Below are 25,008 nucleotides of genomic sequence, written 5' to 3' on the forward strand. Positions count from 1 at the left end.
CCCACATCCTTTCGTCTTTCCCTCTCCTTCCCTCTTTCCTGACGAAGCAACCATTGGTTGCGAAAGCTAGAATTTTGTGTGTATGTGTGTGTTTGTTTGTGTGTCTGTCGACCTGCCAGCACTTTCATTTGGTAAGTCACATCATCTTTGTTTTTAGATGTATATATAGAGGGAAACATTCCACGTGGGAAAAATATATATATGTGTGTGTGTGCGCGAGTGTATACCTGTCCTTTTTTCCCCCTAAGGTAAGTCTTTCCGCTCCCGGGATTGGAATGACTCCTTACCCTCTCCCTTAAAACCCGCATCCTTTCGTCCTTCCCTCTCCTTCCCTCTTTCCTGATGAGGCAACAGTTTGTTGCGAAAGCTTGAATTTCGTGTGTATGTTTGTGTTTGTTTGTGTGTCTATCGACCTGCCAGCACTTTTGTTCGGTAAGTCACATATGACCACAGTCTCTGGCTGCTGAGGCCAGACTGCAGGCAGTAGTGCTTGGTGGAAGAAGCAACCAGATGGTGAGGGTAAGGAGGAGGCTGGATGGGGAGGGGGACGGATAGCAGATAGCAGAGTAGGGATGGCGGACTGTAAAGCACTGCTTTTGAGAGCATACAGGGGTGATGTGGAGTGAGGGTAGGGCAGTTGGGTGCAGTCGGGAGGCTAGACAGAGGCAGGGGTGGGAGGGGAGGAGCAGAAAACAAGAGAAGTAAAAAGACTATGGGTGCACTGGTGGAATAAAGGGCTGTGTAGTGCTGGAATGGGAACAAGGAAGGGGTTAAATGGGTAATGATGGTGACTAATGAAGATTGAAGCTTGCAGGATTACGGGAAAATAGGATATATTGCTGGCAGAGTTCTCAAATGTGCAATTCAGAAAAGCTGTTGTTGGTGGGAAGGATCCAGAGGGCACAGGATGTAAAGCAGTCATTGAAATGTAGAACATCATTTTTAGCAGTGTGCTCAGCAACGTGTTGGTCCAGCTGTTTCTTGGCCACAGTTTATCAGTGGCCATTCAAGCAGACAGACAGCTCGTTGGTTGCATGTACATGTAGAATGCAGCATAATATTTGCAACTTAGCTTATAGATGGCTCTGAGCACTATGGGACTTAACAGCTATGGTCATCAGTCCCCAAGCTGCTTATAGATCACATGAATGGTTTCACAGGTAATGCTTGTAACCAGAATGGTGGTTGTGGGAGGACATATGGGACAGGTCTTGTATCTAGGTCTATTACAGGGATAAGAGCCATGAGGCAAGTTTTTGGGAGCAGGTGTTGTGTAGGGATGGATGAGGATATTGTGTAGGAGGGGTGGGATGATAGTGAGTAAGACGTTCCACATTTCAGGGCATGACATGAGGTAGTCAAAAATATCATGGAGAATGTGATTCATTTTCCCCTGTCCTGGTAGTACTGGGTCACAAGGGGAATGTTCCTGTGTGAATGGACACTGGAACTTTGGGAGGTGGTGGGTGACTTGAGAGATTAGGCGAGGGAGATCTGTTTTTGTGAAAGGTCTGGAGCATAATTACAGTCTGTGAAAGCCTCAGCGAGACCCTCTATATATTTTGAGAGGAACCACTCATCACTACAGATGCAACAGCCACAGGTGGCTAGGGTGTATGGAAGGGACTTCTTGGTATGGAGTGGATGGCAGCTGTTGAAGTGGAGGTACTGCTTGTGGTTGGTAAGTTTGATACCAGGTAGAGGTACTGATGTAGCCATCTTTGAGGTGGAGGTCAACATCAAGGTATGTGGTTTCTTGGGTTGAACAGAACCAGGTGAAGTGAATGGGGGTGAAGGTGTTGATGTTCTGGAGGAATGTGGATAGTGTGTCCTCACTACCTGATCCGTATCACAAAGACATCATCAATGAATCGCAACCAGATGAGGAGTTTGGGATTCTGGGTGCTTAGGAAGGATTAGTTTGGGATTATGGGTGTTTAGGAAGGATTCCTCTAAGTCGCCCAAGAATAGGTTGCCATAGGATGGTGCCACGTGGGTGCCCATAGGCATACTCCAGATTTGTTTGTAGGTGATGCCTTCAATCCCCCAGGGGACTCACACCTAGTGAGTACATGGCTGGAGACCACAGGGCCCTGAGCCGGATTTTAAGTAAATGAAACCATTGTCAACAAGATAACAGTACTAGAAGGAATTTCAAGTAGAATTGCACACTTGGTCCTAAAAATATTAGACAGGTATAAGATCCAAATAGTTCAAGCATAAGCACCTATGTCTACTCACACAGATAAAGAGATAGAATCTTTCTACGAATGTCTGAAAGAAACCTAGGAGAAAGGCAGAGATTGTTTTTATAAATTCATTAAATTCATAATTGGAGACTTTAATGCCACAGTTGGGACATACAAAGAAGGTGATTCAATTGCTGTCAAATATGGAATAGACGAAAGAAATGATAAGAGGTGAGAGATTGGTACAATATGCAGAATGCATGAAAACACCTACTATGAATATGTTTTTCAAGAAGCACCCAAGTCGCAAATGGACTTGGAGGAGTCCTAACTTTGAAGTGAAAAACGAGATAGACTTCATTTTCGCCAACTGGCCTCAAAACATTAAAGATGTCACTGTGTTAAACAGGTTCAAGACAAGCGGTGATCATTGATTAGTAAGAGTAAGATTTGAATGTAATGCAAAAGATGAAAGATTAAAACTAATTAAACAAAAAAGTAAAATCGTACATGTCAAAAATCTTGAAGAACGGACAGAGGAATTTCAAGAAATAATTTAGAGAAAATTAAAAGAATGTGAAGCAGAAGAGTTATCAAATGTACTAATTACAACAGCTGAAGAAGTGGGGGGCTTGTGTAAATCTCAAAACCAATCTAAGAAATTGACAAATAAAACAACAGGTTTGATGGACAAGAGAAGAAGAACGAAAGTTGATACAGACAAAGATAAGACAGAATATGCAGAGCTGTCCAAATCTCTGAGAAAGAGCATGAAACACTCATCAAGCAGTATGAAGAAGACATGCTAAAATCCAGTCTTTGGAATAGATCAAGTTTAAAGAAAGTCAAGTGAATGCTTATGACAGGAAGGAATCAGCTAATAGCATTAGACACAGATCAAGGCCAAATTACGGACAAGGAAAAAATACTTGAATATACAGGAAATTTCTATACTAAGCTATACAGTAAAATCAATGATGATACCTTGATCCTAGATGAATCGGATGCTTCTGTCTCCAAAATTGCAGAAATACTCCCGTAACAAGCCAAACATGCAATAGAAAATATGAAAAATGGGACTGCTCCAGGTAGTGATGACCTCCCAGTCGATGTTCTAAAGTTGGTGGATGAGGAATCCATAAAACATTTAGCTAAGATATTTCAGGTTGTTTGCACTGTGGAACATTATCATGAGACTAGAATAAAGCCAAAGTAATTCTAATACATAAGAAAGGTAGTACCAAAGATATAGAGAACTAACGCCCTATCAGCTTACTCTCCATAGTGTACAAAGTTTTCACGAGGATCTTGGGCACTACACTGGACCAGGCTCAACCCATTGAGCAATCCGGTTTCTGATCAGGATTTAGCACAGTTGACCATATCTTCACGCTATGGGAAATAATTAGCAGAGCAAATGAGTACCATCTACCCCTTTGCCTTGCTTTTATAGACTTTGAAAGGGCCTTTGATTCAATCAGTCACCCAGCTATGTTTGCGGCTCTAAAAGGACAAGGAATAGAAGAGGGCTGTATCAAAATCCTACATGACATTTACAAAACCTCCACAGCCTTTGTGAGTGTAGAAAAGGGAATTCAAGTTCTCGATAAAAGACTGAACAACTTGAGGTTTGTGGATGATATTGACCTATTTGCAAATTACATAGAAGAACTTCAAGTATTAGTTAACAAACTTGCATTAGTGTGTTCTGAAGCTGAACTGAAAATGAACATTGATAAAAACCAAGATAATGATCATTGAATGGACACCTAAGGGAAATATAACTGTTGGAAGTACACAACTCCAAAGAGTCACAGAATATATCTACATGGGTAAACTGATAAACATGAAGCAGATTTAAAACTAGAAATATTACAATGAATTAAATTGGGCTGGCAAGCTTATGGGAGGTACTCTTCAATTTTGAAATCTAAGATGTCAGATGAGCTGAGGAAATCTATTTTTGATCAATGTATATTCCCAGTAATAACTTATGGCTGTGAAACATGGACATTAAATGAGTTCATTGTTAGAAAGCTAACAGTAGCCCAAAGAGGAATGGAAGGATCAATGTCGGGTTACACGAAAAAAGACAGGAAGAGAGCAGTTGAGATAAGACAAACAACGAAGATCACTTACATAAGGGAAAGTATGAATACAGTGTAAAGGCAGTGGGCTGGTCATGTTGCTCGAACAAAAGATGGTCTAAACAAGTCCTAGACTGGAGCCCAATTTACCAAAAAAGACTTAGAGGAAGACCACCAGACAGATGGGACAGAGATCAGACAAATGGGACAGAGATATAAGGTAGATGGTGGGATTCAATTGGTAATGCAAAGCTCAGGATCACAAGAAAAGGAAGATCTTCCTGGGACGCTTTGTTACATTCCGACTCAAAGAGGCCACATCATTAAGTGATAGAACTGGCTGATGATGATGATGATGTTTTCAAAGGAGAAGTTATTGTAGATGAGGATATAATTGGTCATGATGGCTAGGAAGTAGGTAGTAGGTTTGAAACCCATCAGGCATTGTGGAAGGTAGTATTCGATAGCGGTAATGCCATTGGCATTAGGGATGTTAGTGCAAAGCGGGGCTGGCTAGGAACTGTGTACATGTGCGGAGCTGCTGCACATGTTTAACTTCCCAGTCACAGTGTACACACTTGCCAGACATGTGAGCAGGGAAATGGAACAACAACCACTCATTTAGTGTAGGTCTCTAACCACAGAAGTTGCAGCTTTGCCTTACCCATAAGCTGGGATACACTGTACCTGAGACATGCTCATATTCTTTTTCACAATGTGCAACTCAATCATGGGACGATATTGTGTTATTCCATCTCCCTATCAACAAATGACCCAGTTCTTAAACAAAATATAAACAAATGGTGCATACATATGCCGGATTGTTTTTGCACCCGTGTTAGGTACCTAAATACTGTTCATGGCAAGGGTTCTTTGTATAATTAAAGGATGATTATGAAGAATGTAAGTGTACCTTGAACAACCAATTTAGTACCAAATTTTTCAGATAACAACGTTTGCCTATGTATCATGGGCAAGACGATGCACAGTTAGTAAATAATAATTTTAAACTAGAAAAAGAAAGAAATCTAAAATATGTTTGTCATTGGTGATGAAAAATGACAAAGTAAATGTCATGCACAAAAGCTTGGCCCACTGATAAATGCAAGAGGTTGTGAAGATTTTTCATTTTCATTATGGGGAAAAATCTTTCACACATGTAAGCAGATACAAACATGAACATAACTCTTGTTGCTTCGTGATGCAGGCATGAAAATTCTTGCTGTGGAAAATATTTGTAGGATTATTTTGCACTTTGTTCTGCAAAGAACTTGTCCTTCAGCCAAGTATTGTGCTGCAGGTCAATCAGTTCCAATTATAAATTATTCGGAGCATCTTCAACTGACGCTGAAAATGGCCGTGCAAAGCAATGAACGATAAGACACACACTTGTAACAACTATGTATCATGCTAGATATCACTCTTTAATTTGTACAATTATTGACACATATTCTTAAACCTAGCACATTCATGAACCAAACCAAGGGCAGGGGAAAGTGTAGTGTTTTCAGAGAATAGTTGGCTCTTCCAAAGACCAAGCTTCCTTTCAAAAGCATTTACTTTTTTGACATGTTAGATATTAAATTAATCTCACCTTGCAAAATGACATTCAGGCTGTTCATGCAAGACATAATGTCCATGAGAAATGCGAGGTCCGATATCCAGCAAAGGTCTTCTAATTTAAGTTCATTCTTTCCTTTCTCATGTAAGAACTGTACTACAGCTGAATGTAAATAAAAAAAATGTTTCAGCACTTTACCTCGACTGAGACAGAGCACTGTGGTATACTAAGATATGTCACCATACACCTATCCTAATTTGTCCAAAAACTGCTGATGCATAGGCCCATGTGCTTTCAGATAGTTTACAGTACACACAACAATTTGCATGACTTTTCTTATGTTACTGACTTTGCACAAAGTGCCTTTTGATGTAGAATGCAGTGAGTTCCATGCAACATCTCTTCTGTGCATCCTAGGTTTTTGCACATCAGTGATATGAGTGCTCTCTGATGGCCTCGCATTGTCGATGCCCCATCCATGGTACTGAGATTAACCGATTCTAATCCATCCCGACACCATCAATTGCTTGTTCGATAGCTCACAGTAAGTCTACACCTGTCATATTCCCTTCCAAAGGCAATGTGTCCAAAATGTCCTCGGTTACATGCAGAGCATTATTGACACCTCATTTGTACATAAAGCTGTATCTGCAAGATCTATCGCTTCATTCATTGCAACAGAGAAATAAAAACCTGTTGATGTGTCTCATCCATTTTCTCAAGCACACTTAATTTCTCTTACTGTTCTTCACTGCTCAATAAACTACACTCATATTCATGAAATGAATTGTAGTGTCTTTCAATCACAAACCTGTGCTGGTCATCTATTATTGGGTGGTACAGCAAATATACTGAGTTTTTACCTGCTGCTGTAAAGAAGAATTGCAGTTCCCAGTCATATTTAAATGACTGAAAATGCAGATCTTCCATTCTTGGCTTTTTCACAATACTCATCATTTCTCAGTACATCACACGTAAAGCTACAGATGGCAGAAGTGCAAGACTGGGCATGCTTAGATCCTGCTGGTACTGTGTAAACAAGGAAGCAGAACAGTCGCCACTCATTTTGTATACATGTATAGTCACACGTGTCACTGTTCCACATTGCCCACAGGCTCAGATGTACGCACTTGTGCTGCACTTTTCTGCATTTGCACAGTCTGTAGTATTTCGCCAGCCCTGGTGCGAATGGATGTGCATTAAAAGTGATGAGCACGTAACCATGTGGTAAAGGAACAGGAACTGTGGAGAGTTGCTCGAGGAAATAGTACCTTTTATATAAAAGGGTAGGTTATGGATAATAGGCTGAAGGTTTTGGTCTATGAGAGCAGAGATTCTCTCAGTGGAGCCACAGTAACTGGTCACAATGGTGCGTTCTGGGTGGTTCGGTTTATGGACTTTAGAAAGCACGTAGAAGGTAGGAATGTGGGGAGTGGTAGGTGTGAGGAGAAAGATGGACTCCCGGGAGAGGTTCTGGGATGGACCTAAGGAACTGAGGAGAGACTGGAGATCCTGCTGGATTTCTGGAATAGAGTCAATGTGGCAGGGTTTGTAGGTGGATGAATCTGACAGCTGGTGGATTCCTTCTGCCAGGTAGTCCTGCAGTTCAAAACAACAGTCGTGGAGCCTTTGTCAGCAGATAGGATTATAAGGTAGGGGTCAGATTTCAGGTGGTAGATTGAGATACTTTCTGTGGAAGTAAGATTAGTTTGCTTTTTGAGGGATTTGGGCAGCGGTGGTGAGGTAAAGTTTGAGGTTAAGAAATTCTATAAAGTTGACAGTGGGTGATTTGGATAATAGGCTGAAGGTGTTGGTCTATGAGAGCAGAGATTCTCTCAGTGGAGCCACAGTAACTGGTCACAATGGGGCGTTCTGGGTGGGGTAGGAACACATTTGGATAGAGGAGTCTGGCAGGGTTCAGCATTGGTCTTTGGTTGAGTCTTATTGGTAGGATTGGAGGCAGAAAAGTGTTTCCACTATAGGGACCAGAAGAAGGAGAGAAGGTCTTCAACAAGACCTACATGACTAAATTTGGGACTAGGGTAGAAGTTGAGGCCTTTGGAAAGGCCTGACACTTCTACTGGGCTAAGGCTTTGGGGGAAAGGTTCATGACTGTGTTTTGGGTCTATTTAGGTTCTGGATTCTGTATGATGGTGGGAGAGAGTTTTTAAGGGTGGGGTAAATGTGGTAGGTCTGCAAGGTGAGGTCTGTGGGTGTATAAGTGCGAAGAAAGGGGACGGCAGATGTGTCAAGATTAGGTGAAATTGGAGGTGCAAACTGGAGTAGAGAGGAGAAGGAGTAAGCGTGTGGTGGCTTTGGTAAAATGAGATACAAGTTTGTGTAGCACAGGAAGGTACAGGAAATATGATGCAAAAATACACGAGAGTGATGCAGGTAGTGTGATCAATTCATAGGTACTGTATAGGATTATCAGTATCGGCTAGAGTAATGTAGGACATGAGAAGCTGCAACAACAATCAGTGTCATCTTACAGCCGTCTGCTGTACATGATCGGGACGGTTGATACTGTGTGACTCGTAAGTAGAGCATGCAGTCACGACCATCACCTGTCCAATCAGAGGCACGGCTACCTGTGAAACCGGTGGCTAAGCTGCCACCACTGTACTGCATTTTGTGTGGATGTGACAACCAACAAGCTGTCTCTCCATATGAATGGCCACCCACAGAATGTGGCTAAGAAACAGCTGGACAACCTCCTTGCTGAGTATGCCGGCCAACGTGACATTCTTCACTTCAATGACGGTTTCACAGCCTGTGCCATCTAGATCCTACCCACCAAAGCCAGCTTTTCTGAAATGCAAAGGTGGGAACTCTCCCTGCAAAATATCCTATGTTCCCTACCTCTCCTGGGATCAACCTTCATTAGTCATTGTCCTTACCCAACTAGCCCCTTCCCTGTTCCCCTTCCAGGACGACACAGCCTTCTATTCCACCAATGTATCCACAGTCTTTTTACTGCTCTACTTTACCGCTACCCCCTTCCCCACGCCACCCTCAGTTTACCCTCCCAACTGCACCTGTCTGTCCTACCCTCTCTCCACCTCATCTCTGTAAGCTATCACAAGGTGCACTTTACTGTCCCCCACCCATACCCTGTTATCCCTCCTCTTCCCTGCCCCAGCCTCCTCCTTATCCCCACCACCCCATCATGTACTGCTGCTCGCAGTGTGCCAGAGACTGTGGTCATGTGTGTGTGAGTTGAGTCTGCATGAACTTGTGTGCGTATGTTGTCTATTTCCAATGAAGGCCTTGCTGGCCAAACGCATATGGCGAGTAGCAATTATCCTTTTCATAATAAAGTTATATTCCACCCTGGATTTTCCATTGTTTGACTTTGCAAGACAGGTTTTCTTCCGTCTTGTAATACAGTGCTGTTTTCTCAGTTTTTACTATTTTCTTACGCATTTCTATATTCAGTTTCTGTCCTTCTTTCTCTTCTTTCCTATGTTTTTCTTGTTGCCTTACAAACTACACTGCACGCTTTATTTATGAGCCACACTGTATCAGCCTTCTCGACCATGCACAACAGATGGCAAAAAGACTGCGCTGATTGTTGGTGCAGCATCTCAAGTCTCACATTGCTCCTGCCAATACCATAAATTCTATACCAGTACCCTCAAAACCTGCATCACTGTTGCGTATTTTTGCATTTTATTTCCTGTACCTTCCTGTGCCACATGACCTAAACTTCAACTAATTTAGACACATCTGCCATCCCCCTTCTTCACACTTATCCACCTGCAGACTTGCAACCCAAAATTCAATTTTTTAATTTATTTCTTCTACGACATTAGTGTGTATTCATGACAATTTCAGATAGTTTTTGCCTTTCACTATTGGCCTACTCCCTCACATTTCATCTTGTTATCCTTACCTCACCCATTTCATTCTTTTCATAATTTTTCCTGCCTGTTTGGGTTTATTTTTGTTAATTTTTTTGGCCGTATTTCTATGTTATTTCTGTATTTTACACATTTTTATCCTCCATTATTTATCCTCACTCCTTCCATTTGGGTCAATGCAAAACTATCTCCTTATACCTAGCCAGAAACCAGTCCCTCCTGGATCCCATAACACACACTGAAACTCTTGCCATCCAGGAACCAGAGCAACATGCACAATGCCACCTTAAAAAACACTCCACTTTTTTGCCATCAATCCTATCAATCAGACTCAACTGAAGACCAATGTTGAACCCTGCCTGACTCAGTTCACTCCTCCATTCAAATGTGATCCACTCCCACTGCCCCGAAATCACCCCATGTTAACTTTCTGGAATTTATTAACCTCGAAATGTGCCTCACCACCTTTCACCAAATCCCTCAATATACAAAATAACCTAACATCTGCAGAAAGAAGCGCAGTCCACAACCTAAAATCTGATCCCAACCTTATAACCCTACCTGCTGACAAAGGCTCCATCACTGTTGTTTTGAACCACAAGGATTACCTGGCAGAAGGACTCTGCCAGCTGTCAGATTCATCCACCTACAAACCCAGTCACAGCAACTCCATTTCAGAAATCCAGTGGATCTCCAGTCTCTCCTCAGTTCCTTAGGTCCATCCCAGAACCTCTCCCGGGAGTCCATCTTTCTCCTCACACCTACCACTCCCCACATTCCTACCTTCTACGTGCTTCCTAAAGTCCATAAACCCAACCACCCAGGGCGCCCCTTTGTGACCAGTTACTGTGGCCCCATTTAAACAATCTCTGCTCTCATAGATCAATGCCTTCAGCCTATTACCCACAACCTAACCTCCTACATAAAAGATACCAACCATTTCCTCCACTGACTCTCCACAGTTACTGTTCCTTTACCACACGGTGTCCTGCTTGTCACTAATGATGTCACCTCCCTTTACACTAATACCCCTAATACCCTTGGCCTTACCACTAATGAATACTACCTTTCCCAATGACTGATGGATTCCAAATCTACAACCTTCTTCCTAGGCATTGTGAGCAACTACTCCTCACCCACAATTACTACTTCTTTGAAGGCATTACCTACAAAAAGGTCTGGAGTATGGTTAAGGGCACCTGCTTGGCACCATTTAAGGCCAACCTATTCTAGGGCCACTTAGAGGAATCCTTCCTAAACACCCAGAATCCCAACCTCCTCACCTGGTTCGGATTCACTGATGATGTCTTTGTGGTCTGGATTGGGGCTGAGTACTCCCTACCCAAATTCCTCCAGAACCTCAACACTTCCTGCCCCATTCCTTTCACCTGGTCCTACTCAATCCAAAAAGCCATTTTCCTCAATGTTGACCTCCACCTCAAAGATGGCTACATCAGTACCTCCATCCATATCAAACCTACCAACCACCAGCAGTACTGCCACTTTGACAGCTGCCACCCTTTCCATACCAAGAAGTCTGTTCCATACAGCCTAGTCACCTGTGGCTGTTGCATCTGTAGTGATGAACGGTCCCTCTTGAAATATACTGAGTGTGTCACTGAGGCTTTCACAGACTGTAATTGCCCTCCAAACCTTTTGCAAAAACAGTTCTCCCGTGCCTTATCTCTCCAGTCACCCACCACCTCCCAAAGTTCCACTGTCCAGCCACACAGGAGCATTCCACCTTGTGACCCAATACCACCCAGGACTGGAGCAAATGAATCACATTTTCCATGGTTGTTTCCACTACCTCTCGTAGTACCCTGAAACAAGGGACATTCTACTCACTAACCTTCCTGTCCCTTCCAGTGGAATTCCCCTGTCCACCAAACCTACAAAATATCCTCATCCATTCCTACACAACCCATGCTCCCAACCCCTTGCCTCATCGAGACCTAGACGCAGTACCTGTCCCATACATCCTCCCATCACCATCTACTCCAGTCCAGTCACAAGCATCACCAATCCCATCAAAGGCAGAGCAACCTGTGAAACCAGTCATGTGATCTACAAGCTAAGCTGCCACCACTGTGCCGCATTCTTCACGGATATGACAAACAAGCTGTCTGTCAGCGGCCACCGTTAAACTGTGGCCAAGAAACAGCTGGACCACCGTGTTGCTGAGCACACCACCCAACACGACATTCAATGATTGCTTCACAGACTGGCCAAAACCAGCTCTTCTGAATTGCAAAGGTGGGAACACTCCCTGCAATATATCCTATGTTCCCATACCTCTCCTGGCTTCAACCATCGTTAGTCATTGTCCTTACCCATCTAGTCCTTTCCCTGCTCCCATTTCAGCACTACACAGGCCTTTATTCCTCCAATGCTCCCACGTTCTTTTTACTTCTCTCCTTTTCCACTACCCTCCTCCACCCCCACCTCCCTCCTGCCCTCTGTCTAATCTCCTAACTGCACCTAGTGGCTCTACCCACTCTGCACCTCGTACGTTTATGCTTCCACAAGCAGCACTCTACTGTGCCAATATGCACTACATTAGTAGCGTGTGGGTAAATTGAGAATTTCTTCCAAGGGGAGATGTGCTGGGGTAGTCCATGCAGCTGCGATGACTGCTGTGTCTGGATGGCTTAGTGGCCAAAGCATCTTCATAATACACAGGAGACCCCAGTTTCAAATCCCTGTCTGACACAAATTTTCAAGTTTCCCCATTGCTTTCAATCAATGCCCACTCATAGCCAATGACTGTAGTTCCTTTTTGTCACAATAAATGAGTTGTTTAACAAATGTAGCACCCACAATTACTTACACAGCAAGCACACTGATGATGTTCCCCACAACAGAGGTTGAAGACAGAAAGACAATATAGAAATTAAGATATAAGAAGTCAGAATGCACAGATGAGATTCCAGCCTCTGTTCTGAAAGTGTGCGCAGACAGCATACAAACCCCATTAACAAACATAATAAATGAGTCCTTTAGTTCTGCTATACTGTCAGGGTACTTAAAGCACACACGAGTTTCGGTCTTACTGGAGAAATGTAATGCAGAGAGTATTGAAAACTACAGTCTAATTTCACTGCTATCTGCATTCTCCTAAATAATAGAATAAATTAATAAAGACAGCTTAATGAGTTAAATGAATAAATACAATCTTCTTAGCAAAGCAAAGTTTGGTTTTGAAAGTGGGAGAAGTACAATATCAGCTATTACAGAGTTCAAAAAAGTTGTACTTAAAGTTCTTGACAAGGGTGGCTGTGTTACTGGCGCATTCTTATTCTTCTCCAAGGCTTCTGCAACTGCTGACCATAAAATACTACTAAACAAGATAGAAGTACTAGGTGTAAGAGGAATAGCAAAAGTGGTTCCAGTCTTACTCTGGAAAATGGGATGCAGAAGATATAATTCATATTTTTGCTGATAATAAATTTTTAGTAAAACAATTATTATGTAAGCAAAATATAAACACAGGTGTTCCTTGGGCTAGTATATCGGGACCAATCCTATACTTCAGCTATATCCGTTACTTTACAGCCAGTATAGACATGGAGAAAAAGTCTCTTTGCTGATGGACACCAACATCATGGTCACTGATAAAACACCAGAACCACTATTTTAGAAAAAAATGAAACCCTCGAGGATATACATGATTGAGCAGAATTTAATAAATTAACACTGAACATGGAGGAAGCATACGGTGCCCATTTCAGCATAAGGAGGGAAAACAGTTCTGTTTCATTAAGTATAGATCATATAAATCTACAGATTATGTAACAATATTATGAAAAGGAAAGTTGCCACTCACCATATAGCTGAGATGATGAGTCACAGATAGGCACAACAAAAAGACTGTCACAAATAAAGCTTTGTGCCAGCAAGGCCTTCGTCAAAAATAGATGACAGACACATACACCCACACAAAAGCAACTCACACACATGTGTAAAAATAGTCATTTCATCACTTTAACTTTCTCCCCTGTGTTGCTGTATTTATAGTTGCTTTGTAAACAGAATATTTTGTTTAAAGCTGTACAAACATGACATGTCCATCATCATTATAAAGTATGATTCATGGATAAATATACAGGTTGGTTATAATTAAACTTTCACTATGTGAGGTGGCTCTCACGAAAAATGAGTGATCGTATGACAATGAGCAATTTTGGAAACATTTTTAAGGACATGGGAAAGAGAAATATTGAATTGCTTAAGAAATAATGAATCACCAGTTAATTCAAGCTTCCAAATCATGTTCTTCAACCACAATGCAGAAAGAGGACCTCTCTACATTCCTTTAATGTCTCAATATTTGTGAAGAGCAACTGTACTGTTGCTGTTGTTTTGATAAAACAGTTTTTACAAATAAAGCCTTGCCCACCTTGTCCAGATCTATGTTGTTTTTTTGCAACTGTAATGCACACTGATGCCTTTGTTTCAACCCTATGTTGCTGTACCAGTACTGGTGCCCAACGGCAAGTCATCACACAGACACTACTAACAATGCAAATCTTGCAGTACACTGTCTGAACATCATTCTTATTTTCAGTAGCCAAACGGTACACAGTTATCCATCTGCACTTACTCAAGAAGTGAAATTTTTAATTATAACCACCCTGTACTACTACTACTACTACTACTCTACTAATATTACTGCTTTTAAACGTACTCATGCTTATCTGTTGGAAGAAAGTTTTTCTTTTATTTTAAACAAACATTCTTCATATCTACACAGGTCTTTAAAAATGTGGTTTTTCTTTAGTTTCAGCATTATGAAGTATCTACTTCAAGTAGAAGAAAAACAGTACATGTAGAAGGAAAGGCTCTGAATGGGCAATTGAAATCTGCCACACTGGCAGTATTGCAAGTACATTACATGCTTGAAATGATTCCAACACAATATGAAATATAGTTCGCTTTATTGGTCAACTGAAATAACAACTGAAGGTCTTTTTTCAATTTGTACACTGTTTATGCTTGGAAAGTAACACTAAGAAATAATCACATACCCTGTTGCAAACACAAACCAGATTTTAGGAATGCTAATACATACTGGCACTGTGTGTAAGTATTGGTAGTTTGTTCAAGGAAGCTGACCTGATTTAGAACACAATGCAGATCTTAAATTACATAACAGATACGCATTCTTTAAATAATAGTACCATTACATCACTTTAAATTCACCAGTTACTTAAGTCTTTTATTGTTTAATACATCACATAAATTTGATCACACATAACTAACTTAGATATTGACTTTTTTTCTTCAGCTGTAAGTTCACAATTAAATTTTATTTGGAGATACTCATCTTACTAAATCTTGATGCTCAGTTATAATTAAATGAAGGCCTGGATGTAATGAGCTACACAAACATATGAAATAAACTAATACTAGCCACTGACAACAAAAAAATATAACTACGCCACACAAAACAAATGATACCAAGTATTGTAACAATCGGTTGTCTATAATACATGATTTTTCAAGATGGACAAAATTTAAACTGGGACTTAATGTAACAAAACATGTGGATGTTATGTTTACAAATACAAACCTTCACTTAATTTGTCATTCAGTGTGAACTCCAATACTTCCAATGCATTACAAAGCACTTTGTGACAGTAAGCTGATAGGAATGTAGTTGCATACTCCTTTTATTCTGTTTAGTTGAGAATGTGTTGTTTTAACTTGATTGTCTTAATAGGAGGGATTGCTGGAGTGATAGATTGGAGAGACTACTGTGCAGAGGAAAAACAAGATGCTAAACAAGCACAAGTGAAAACTGTCAGTTAGAATTCTCTCAGAGACAATGACAGATTATTCATACCTCATTAAACAGCCTTATAAAATGTTTTCTCACTGTTATTTTTTCTTATAATATGGTACAAATGCGAATGCAAAAGCAAAAATCTGAACTACTTTGGTATCAAAAATTATCATTTCTTTGTATAATTCATATATAGTACTACACTATTATTTCTGTTGTCATACATGAAGCATTATTTTACTTTTATGAAGAATATGAGGCTTTCATAAATATACATTCACAGTAATTAAAATACAAAACTAATGTGTTACAAACACATTTGCTTACTTTAGTAAGAGAGACTTTTAGGTAGAGCAGATTACACCAGTTACAGAATGGGAAATAAAATGCATCACATTCTAAATTTCTTTTACTGAAATATAATTTCAACTCTCACATCCTGTGATTGTTTGTGGCACTATAATACCCTGGCTGTGATTGAAAGATAAAGTGCAACTATGATGTGTTGGAAAGTATAGGTGTAAATGAACGTTGCTAAAAAATATGCATGACACTATCACACTTCCTCAACATGATAAAATCTTCAATAAAGCCCCATATCAGTACATGCTTATGCACACCTGACTGTAAAATGTAGGTCAGTATCACGTACATTATTAAAATTTGATCCTAAAATACAAAACACAATTTTCTCAATATTTGAAAAATACCACATATCATCATGCAACAATAGAACTCTTTCAGTTTGTTACATTGTGGTCTCAAGAAAAAATATTTATATGAAGGTTTCATATTGAAATGTGTGATTTTTTCTCCAGCTGCAGATGTATATGCTATTTTGGCTGCTACAAAATGTAACTTGATTACATATAGAGTTCTGTGCAATTGTTGTACACATAATGGTCATGATTCAGAAGAAACTTATGGAAAAAATAAATTCAAGTTTGTTACGTGTGAAGAAAAGGTATCTGTTGGTATTTAAGATAGAAGTTTTCTTACACACCGACACAATTCCCACCACAGAGTTCATTCAGAAGTGTTTTACAGTTTCCTCTGTTCACTAATGTATCATCAAACAACATACTAGTGACATGACTGTAATGTCATGTAACACTTGCTATGTAACAGCATGATTTGCCATATAAGGACAAATCTTAAAGGAAATATGTGAAACTACAAAAGTTTCAAATCAACTCTGTTTTTGATGTTGAATGCAAAGAGAAACACTTTGCAGAAAGACATTTCCATTTAAAAATAAGAAATTTTTATCAAACCCTATAAAAGTATAAGGAAATGGAAACCACAATCTTTCACAACTTTGAATGAATCTTTATGCTTATTCTCCAACTCTTCTTCAGTGACAGCTTTTGAGAAAGAACTGGTAAGTCAAAAGTTAAATAAACAGATGATTGTGTTCAGCATAATCTAATCTCTCCTATTTGCAAGCGCACGGGAATATGTTGAAAAAGTGGGATGTCGCAAATACTGGAGGAAGCTTAATATTTTATAAATGTTGTGTGCAATACAATGCTTGTTACTTTGTACATTCTTGTAGCAGCTAAAATAAAACATACTTCACTTCTAGTATAAAAAATACTGAAGTCATTTAACAAAATGCAGAGACTATGCCACCATTTGTGCAATTACAAATACACAGTAACAAGAAGCAGTAACTGCATGAAGCAACATAAGTATGTAGCAGTTTTTTTTAATACAATGATATATCCAGTCAATATTACTGGCAACATAAATCAGTTGTTAACATCCCACTTTTATTAGATTTCATTGTAAAAGAAAAGGATTCTAAAGGCCTAATCAGCTAAACTGGTTGGGCAACCAGCTCATTCATTGTGGCATATACATTGTTGACTGAATGGAAATTTAAAAAATATTGTCCTGTTTAATTCTTATTTTCCCTTTACAGTGCTTCATGGTGCCAAGCAAAGTTGTAATTTATCCTAAAGTCTTTAATTGTTAAATTTTACTTTTCCAGAATGTCACTGCACAAATGTGGAACATGGGGAAATGTGTTGACTCTCTCTTTCCTTAAAAAAAAAAAAAAAAAAAAAAAAAAAAAATCTTTGCTGGAGAAAAACCAGTGTAACACTTTTGAGAATGTAAATTGTTTTAAGAAGATGTACTACCATCTCACACTTTTATCAGATTCACTATGCAACTTAGTTTCTAATGTAATTAGAGTGTATACAGCATACCAGCTTTGAGAGCACAGATACATTTACAGAGGAAGAAAGTAAAAATCTATGTTGAAATTAATTGTTTCATTAATAGCAAATTCTTTTTCTTCTAAAAACATTTAATGAAATTCACAAGGCACAGTCTGTAGTCCTAACACCACATTTTAAGTACAAACAAGGCCAAAGGGGAAGCTCTTATAATATATGCATTTTTAGCCTGCTACTGGGAATACTATTTCTGATGTCTCAAGTCTGTGTACTATCACAATTGTTCTGATATTTTTATACACATCATCAAATGCAGAAGATGGATTTTAAATAACAGCTGAGATAATTCATGTTTCTTTCGCACTTCTTACGAAATGATTCGTCCATCTGATTTAAATCAAATAAAGAAACTTTAGAATCCAAGCAATGCAAAGAGATTTTTATACATGTATTTGAAAATCTGGTAACCTTACAATCACAGATTGTACAACAGTGTATAAAGTTGCAATTGAATATATGTGACAAGGAATGTGCTATGCAAGGGATCAATACAACAGCAGCTTGTCTTGGATAAAATGAGTTATGTACATGAGACGGTAGCTGTATTAGCAGGTTATGTTGGACAGAACCTTAACATTAAAAATCATTTAATGTAAATTATAATTTGTCCAGAAAAGTTATTCTGTTTGTAGTTGTAGCCCAACTGACAACGAAATCTGCACATATGACTTACATTGTGAACTATTTACCAATTTTGTTTAGTGAAAAGTTAACGGTATTCTCCAATTCCAAATCATGAGACTCAAATACTTCCTACTATAGGTCTTTTTAGTGCTTTATTACCTACATCACTCAGTAAATATCCTCTCACACTTCTGCCAATCAGACAATAACTAAATCCCATCACTGTTACATTTACAAATATTCACAATTTAAAGAGACACAAACATTTAGATATCTTTATATGACACAGATATTTTAATTATGAAACTCAATAATTTTGTGCATTATATGTTTGTGATCCACCATGACTCAGTGACTGTTCTCAATACTGTTGCACTAAAAATACAGTTTAGTCTTATAGATGTACCAGTAAATAAAATTTGTAACACAAACATCTATTATGAAAGATTGTTTCTAGTGCAAACTGCCAATGTGTGCAACACTTACCAGAGTGTAGAACACATTGTCATCTGATATGCATTTATTTGATAGATTTAAAATTTATGACTATGTCCAAACCTTACTAAATGACTTATCCATTCTTTGCTCTCTGTTTTCTCAGTTAATGACAATATACATCCAAAAGTGGATGCATTTACTCAATTAACATAAATGTATGTTACATAGATGGGTCTTCATTCAGTAGCTTAAACTGATCCACTTACAACATGTATAATCTCAGGATATTGAGAACTTGTTTAAAGTCCATCTTAAGCATGACCTGTAGTTGGCAGCACACAATTTTCTGCTATAGTACTTTTCCTCTCTGGTTAAAAAAAAGTAAAATAAAATAAAATAAAAGAATTTCAAGGATGTTCAAGTTTTTCTCTCTGAACACTGCACACAGCCAATAGCCAGTCAATGCTTTTGTCATAAACAGAATTGTCTGATGACAGATAACATCACCCATACACACTCTAACAAACTAAACTATTGTTCTTGAACCACGTCTTCATATGGACTTCACACATTCAGCCATGGATACCACTGATTAACATTCCTCAAAATATCACACCATTCCATATAAATTTTTCATTGTTGATTACAAAATTTCAGCAATGTTCTCTGAGGCAAATACATGAAAAGAAATGCTAGCTGAATCTTCTTTAGTTGGTTGTTGGACCCTGCATGACACCTGCTTAGTGCAGCTGGTAAAAGATTGTTCATTCATCAGGCTCTGTCCAGTCCACTCTTGCCCAGTCGGGAAGTTCTGTTTCATATGACCATCCGGGGCCCTATAAAAGCAGGCAAACAAGTAGAAATGTGAATATGGGCATGTAACATTTCAATGTATTTTGGAATTAGTCATGGATGTCACATAAAGTACTAAAAATTGTCAATCTACTATCTGCAATACTACAAAAGTTGTCATCATTTTTGTATATAAGGTAATAATTTCAATATCACGTACACCTTTGACAAGTCACATTCAGTCAGTCTTTTAAAATTTACTAGCCTCGAATAAGTTCAAAGATGACATTACAGCAAAGGACTTTCTCATTTATCTTTTCAAAATTGTCTAATGTTACCACTAAGCCAATGTGTATTGGAAGAGTTATCTAGTGACTACATGGAACAAAAATCTATGGTATTTTTTAAGAATTGTGAGCCTCTACTGAATTTTTTGAAATTTCTATCTGTAAATACCAATGGAAAGCAACAAGTGTCTTAACAGACAGGACTCACATATTATATAGGAAAACATGTAGATAATGCAACATAAGGTCATTGTAACCTATCAGATCAAATGAAAAAGCCTTAGTAACATTTTGTCACCAGTGTACAAATGGAGGATGTTAAAACACTGTAAGTCCTGGTTGGAACACAGACAATGGAGACAGTAAGTGTAACCAATCACAGTACAGTTGGGACAGCAGTGGATCAGCAGGCTCACTTCCTTGGAGATAACACATTGACAAAAACATGTTATGGTTCTTCAGCCTGAGTGGAGAAAAATTAAGCAGAGGGTGGAGCGGACAACTTAGGGATGCAGCATTGGTTAGCCAGACCTCGTGAAGGAAAGTGAAAATGCATATGGCACTCAATGACATGGAGGAGGAAATATTTTTTTAAGTGGAGTATATACAAACAAATCTACAGCATTACAATCCTCATAAGACCACCTGTTTATGGGTCATTTACAGGAAACCTTCCTTACCGCATAAAATACTTAAATATTTGTCTAGTTTCAGATCACTGATGTTTTTCTTCGTTATCTGCATCCATTCTCTCCTATCTGCATCAGTTGTTCACCTTCAGCTCAACATGCATCCTTTCTTGATGTTGACCTCCCTCTCTTCAGTGGACCCCATAAAAGCCTTTGTCTGTATAAAGTGAACCAACTAATCACAGAATCTCACACTGATAGCTATCATCTCATTCATTCTAAAAGGTCTCTCACACACACTCCAGACACCCATGGGCAGCACTTCCACAGTGACAGGCAATTTCTCCCCCTCCCCCAGTATGCTTAAGTTTCTCACGGAGGGTAACTACCATTACAACCTAAACCATAAACAGACCTCCTGTGCTTTGCTGACCTATGCCCCTGATTCTCCAACTACCCATACCCTGCCAGGGCTTTGACTACCTTCGATCCTGCCTTGAAATGAGGAACAATCTCGCAAAATATTTCCACCTCTAGTGTGGCCACGCAATCTGTGAATTATGCTGGCCCATCCTTATGCAATGTCTATCAACAACCCCGTGCTATGTGCATCATATCCCTGTGAAAGACCCATGTGCAAGGCCTGTCCTTTGTTCTCCATTGAAAGCAATCTTTGAAAGTAGTAATATCATGTGCTAGCATTGTTTTAACTTCTGCATGGCCTTCCTTGTGGGTATAACAACCAACCTGTTGCCTATCCAGATGAATTGTCACTATGAAACTGTGACCAAGAACACAATTAAGAACATGCTCCACTGCAATAGCTGCGTCACAACCTGTACCATCTGAATCCCCTCCCCCCGCAATATCAATACTAGCTTATAACACTTCTTTGATCACATAGTCCTCCTGACCTCAATCTCTGTTAGCTGCTGTGCCACACCCTCAGCTCAACTACTGCCTCCATGCCTCCCATTTCACACATTCAATCTACAACCACACCATTGTCTACCTTTTCCTCCTTGCCCTCCCTCCTTTCCCTCACATCCATCAATTTCTTTGTAATAATGTACCACATACATCTTCTCCTGCCTGAGCCACAGTCTGTTAATCCATGTCACATCATTCTCACTCCCTTGTCATCACTCCCTACGAACTGTCACCTGCCCTTCCCTACCCTCCCTCTCATATCTGATAATAATTTGGATCCTCCACCAAGCTGCAATATTGAAGTTTTGATACGGAGTCTGAGACATTGTGGCTGAAAAGCAGTTCCTCATAACTCCATAAATGACGCAAGCAGAGTGTACAATTGGTGCACCTGCCGGTAAAGTTCTGTGCTTAAATATATGTGTGTGTGTGTGTGTGTGGTCACACAAGGCCACTTCCCTCTTATCACCTGAAGCCTCAGAACTGCCCTATTTGATACAGTGTCTGACTATTATACCCTATCATTCACCTTTAAGCTCTCAGGTTTTCAAATCTTGTCCAATGCAGTCCCCAACAATCATTCTTTCCTTCTCATCCTGTCCGGTAAGTCTCCCCTGAACCTGGATTCTAGGTGCCTTTTCCGAGCTCTACCCCTTTTCCTAAACCTCACCAGTCCTTTTCCGTCACCCCTCTTCCTTCCCCTTCAACCACCCCACCAGAAGAAGGAGCCACTAGCTCTGAAAGCTTTCAAACTGTAACATCTTTTTGTATATGTGATCTCCTGCAGCCGCTTGGTGAGTGTCTGACTATTGTTTGTTTCACAGTTTCCTCTCTTCCGTATTTTCTTGTAAACTATATTTCTAGCAACTCATTCATTATGTGAACTTAGTCATTACTGATCACTCAAAAGTGCTACTTGATCCATTGGTCACCACAACGCTGTGTGTCGAGTGATACTGAACTTTTGCTACCTATGCCGATTGGGATAGTATACTCCCGTCTCTGAATCCTCTCCTCCTTGTTTCTCTTACCCACCCAATACTCTTCGTCCCTGATGGACTGCAGTACCAGAATGATGCCGCCATGTGTATGAAGTTTTGTTAGCCAACTGTTTATGTATTTGTCGCCCACTACACTCTGAATTATATAATGAGTCATTACCTTTACTCCTTCTATTATTTAAAACACTATAGAACTATCTTTGCAGCAAATACCAGAGAGTTCCATGTATATGCTTCAGATTTTTCATTATTCATTTCTAGGTTAACAAATACGTCTGTATGGCACCAATGTATCACACATGCAGTTGTATCAATGACGTAAGTGACAAATTTCAAATAATCAAAGTAGTTTTGGAAAGATACACTTCGTCTTTTATAACTTGGAAGTACAAAGCACTTAGCAAAATTTCAGAACTGTCACTGTGTCATATGTACACCCTGAAAATTTTTGTTTAAAGTTGTTCAAATACTGCAATACTTTCATGAGGCGTATCCGAAAAATAAGTGCTGTTCTGGAAAAACTCAACTTTTTTTCCAAATCAAAATTTACTGTTACAAGAAAGAGCATTTCCTATTTTTTTTTAAAAAAGTTGCCACCATTGTTCAGACATTTATCACAGTGGCTATGCTGCCAGTGAAGGCAGACCTGATGAAGACCATTGTTTTCATCATCATCACTGTCACAGTGCCTTCCTCCAAAATCATGCTCAAAGTTCAGGAACAACTGACAGTCAGAAAGTGCGAGATCAGGGCTGTATGGCAGGTGACCAAAATGCTCCCAACCAAATTGCTGGATAAGGTTTTGAGAGACACCAGCAGAATGAGGACATACACTGTCACGAAGCAACACAATGCCTTGGCTGAGCATTTGAAGCCTTTTGTTTTGAACTGCACACCAAAGTTTTCTCATTGTCTCACAGTATGGTATTGCATTGATAGTTTCATCTCTGGGAAGGAACTTGAAAAGCAGAACACCCTGCCTGTCCCGGAACAAAGTGCACATGACTCTTTGTGCTGACAATGCCACGCTGAATTTTTGTTTTTAGTGGGATCGTGGATGCCTCCACTCCATTCTGGAGTGACATGACAACCCAAGTTTCATAACCAGTCACAATTATGTTTAAGAATTCATCTCTCTCTTCACCGTATCAAGTAAAGAATATCAAAGCACTGCCAAGTCACTTTGTTTGTGCACATCCGTAACAGTTTGCAGAACCCAGTTTGCAAAATTTTAAGAGATTCGTGACAATCACATGCAAGGTAGTTTCTTGAAATTTTTGGAAACTCATTACAAAGCTTTTTTATTGTGAACCATTTGTTTCCAAGAATTTTCTTCCCACTTTCTCAACCAAACCACTGTTGAAAACAGAAGGCAGCCCACTCTGTGTTTTGTCAAGAACAATGATTCACCTGTCTTTGAATTGTCTCACCCACTTTCACACCATTACATTTTCACTATAAATCTCTACAACATGACAATGAATTTTACCTGGCTTAACATTCTTAGTGTTCAAAAACATTATTTCAGAATGAACTTCACGGTCAGTGTGCTCAGAAAGTGTCTCATGCATTTTGAATGACCACTAACACATGTAAACACAACACAATTCTGCTGTAATGGCATCAGTGGAAAGACAGTGAACCAGAGAGAGATGAGTGTGAACATGTGGAACTACAACACTAGTGCTGCATGGTTTTAGAACCAAATGGTACTTACTTTCCGGACTCACCTCATAATAAAATTTAGTAGTCCAAAGCACTATTCAAAAGATACATTTTTCCCCACATACTCTGCATTAACAAGGGTTTATGCTTTTTAAAAAATTCATACATAGCAAGAACAGCAAGATCATTTGTCCAACATTCATTAAATTCATACCCACCTTGTACTTCCAGGCATGTAAATACATAACAAGGTCTCTAGGCTTTGGATCCCTGTATCGAACTTTACATTCATAACAGTGTTTATCATATGTCATTTTATCCATATTGAAGCTGAAGTCAGGTGCTTCATGGCCAGTCTGAGTTGCCACTGTCACTTTTGTCCTATTTTCCAGAGAGTCTGTGCGAGGTGCAACAGATTCTTGTTGAGTCACTCCCACTACCTCATTTTCACAAGTTTCTTCACAAGGTGAAGCTTCCCTGCTGACGTCATCTTCATCACATGTGATACCTAGACAAGAAGAAATACATCTGCTGTTAGTACATATTACATAAATTTATTCCATTATAAATATATCAAATTAAATGAAAATTTGAGTAAGAGAGAGAAAGAGAGAGAGAGAGAGAGAGAGAGAGAGAGACCAAAATCATGTCTTTCAGCCATTTTTCTTATCTTTAAGATCCTTACAGAATGATAACAGACATTTTTCACAAAATAGTCTTCTCACAGCTTCATTTGCAGGCAGATGATAGTATGCAGAGGGATACACAATTGTGTTGTACGTTTAATACTCTTAAACTATCGTATCAACTGAGATAATGAAACATACACTCCTGGAAATTGAAATAAGAACACCGTGAATTCATTGTCCCAGGAAGGGGAAACTTTATTGACACATTCCTGGGGTCAGATACAT

At 39.5% G+C, this 25,008-nt stretch overlaps 1 protein-coding gene across 1 annotated transcript in view; it reads right to left on the reverse strand.

The window, feature by feature from the left end:
* Positions 1 to 17,544: 17,544 nt before the first annotated feature.
* Positions 17,545 to 25,008, reverse strand: part of LOC124775823 (RNA pseudouridylate synthase domain-containing protein 2-like) — a 1,015,654-nt gene continuing 1,008,190 nt past the window's right edge. Inside the window, exons 11-12 of the mRNA XM_047250655.1 lie at positions 24,313 to 24,602; positions 17,545 to 19,626 (exon numbers count right to left, since the gene is read on the reverse strand). Of these exons, the coding sequence (XP_047106611.1) occupies positions 19,555 to 19,626; positions 24,313 to 24,602 (362 nt within the window). The 3' untranslated portion in view covers positions 17,545 to 19,554. The remainder of the gene's footprint in view (positions 19,627 to 24,312; positions 24,603 to 25,008) is intronic.

Source organism: Schistocerca piceifrons, chromosome 2 (genome assembly GCF_021461385.2).
Source record: "Schistocerca piceifrons isolate TAMUIC-IGC-003096 chromosome 2, iqSchPice1.1, whole genome shotgun sequence".
In the NCBI taxonomy this organism is placed as follows: domain Eukaryota; kingdom Metazoa; phylum Arthropoda; class Insecta; order Orthoptera; family Acrididae; genus Schistocerca; species Schistocerca piceifrons.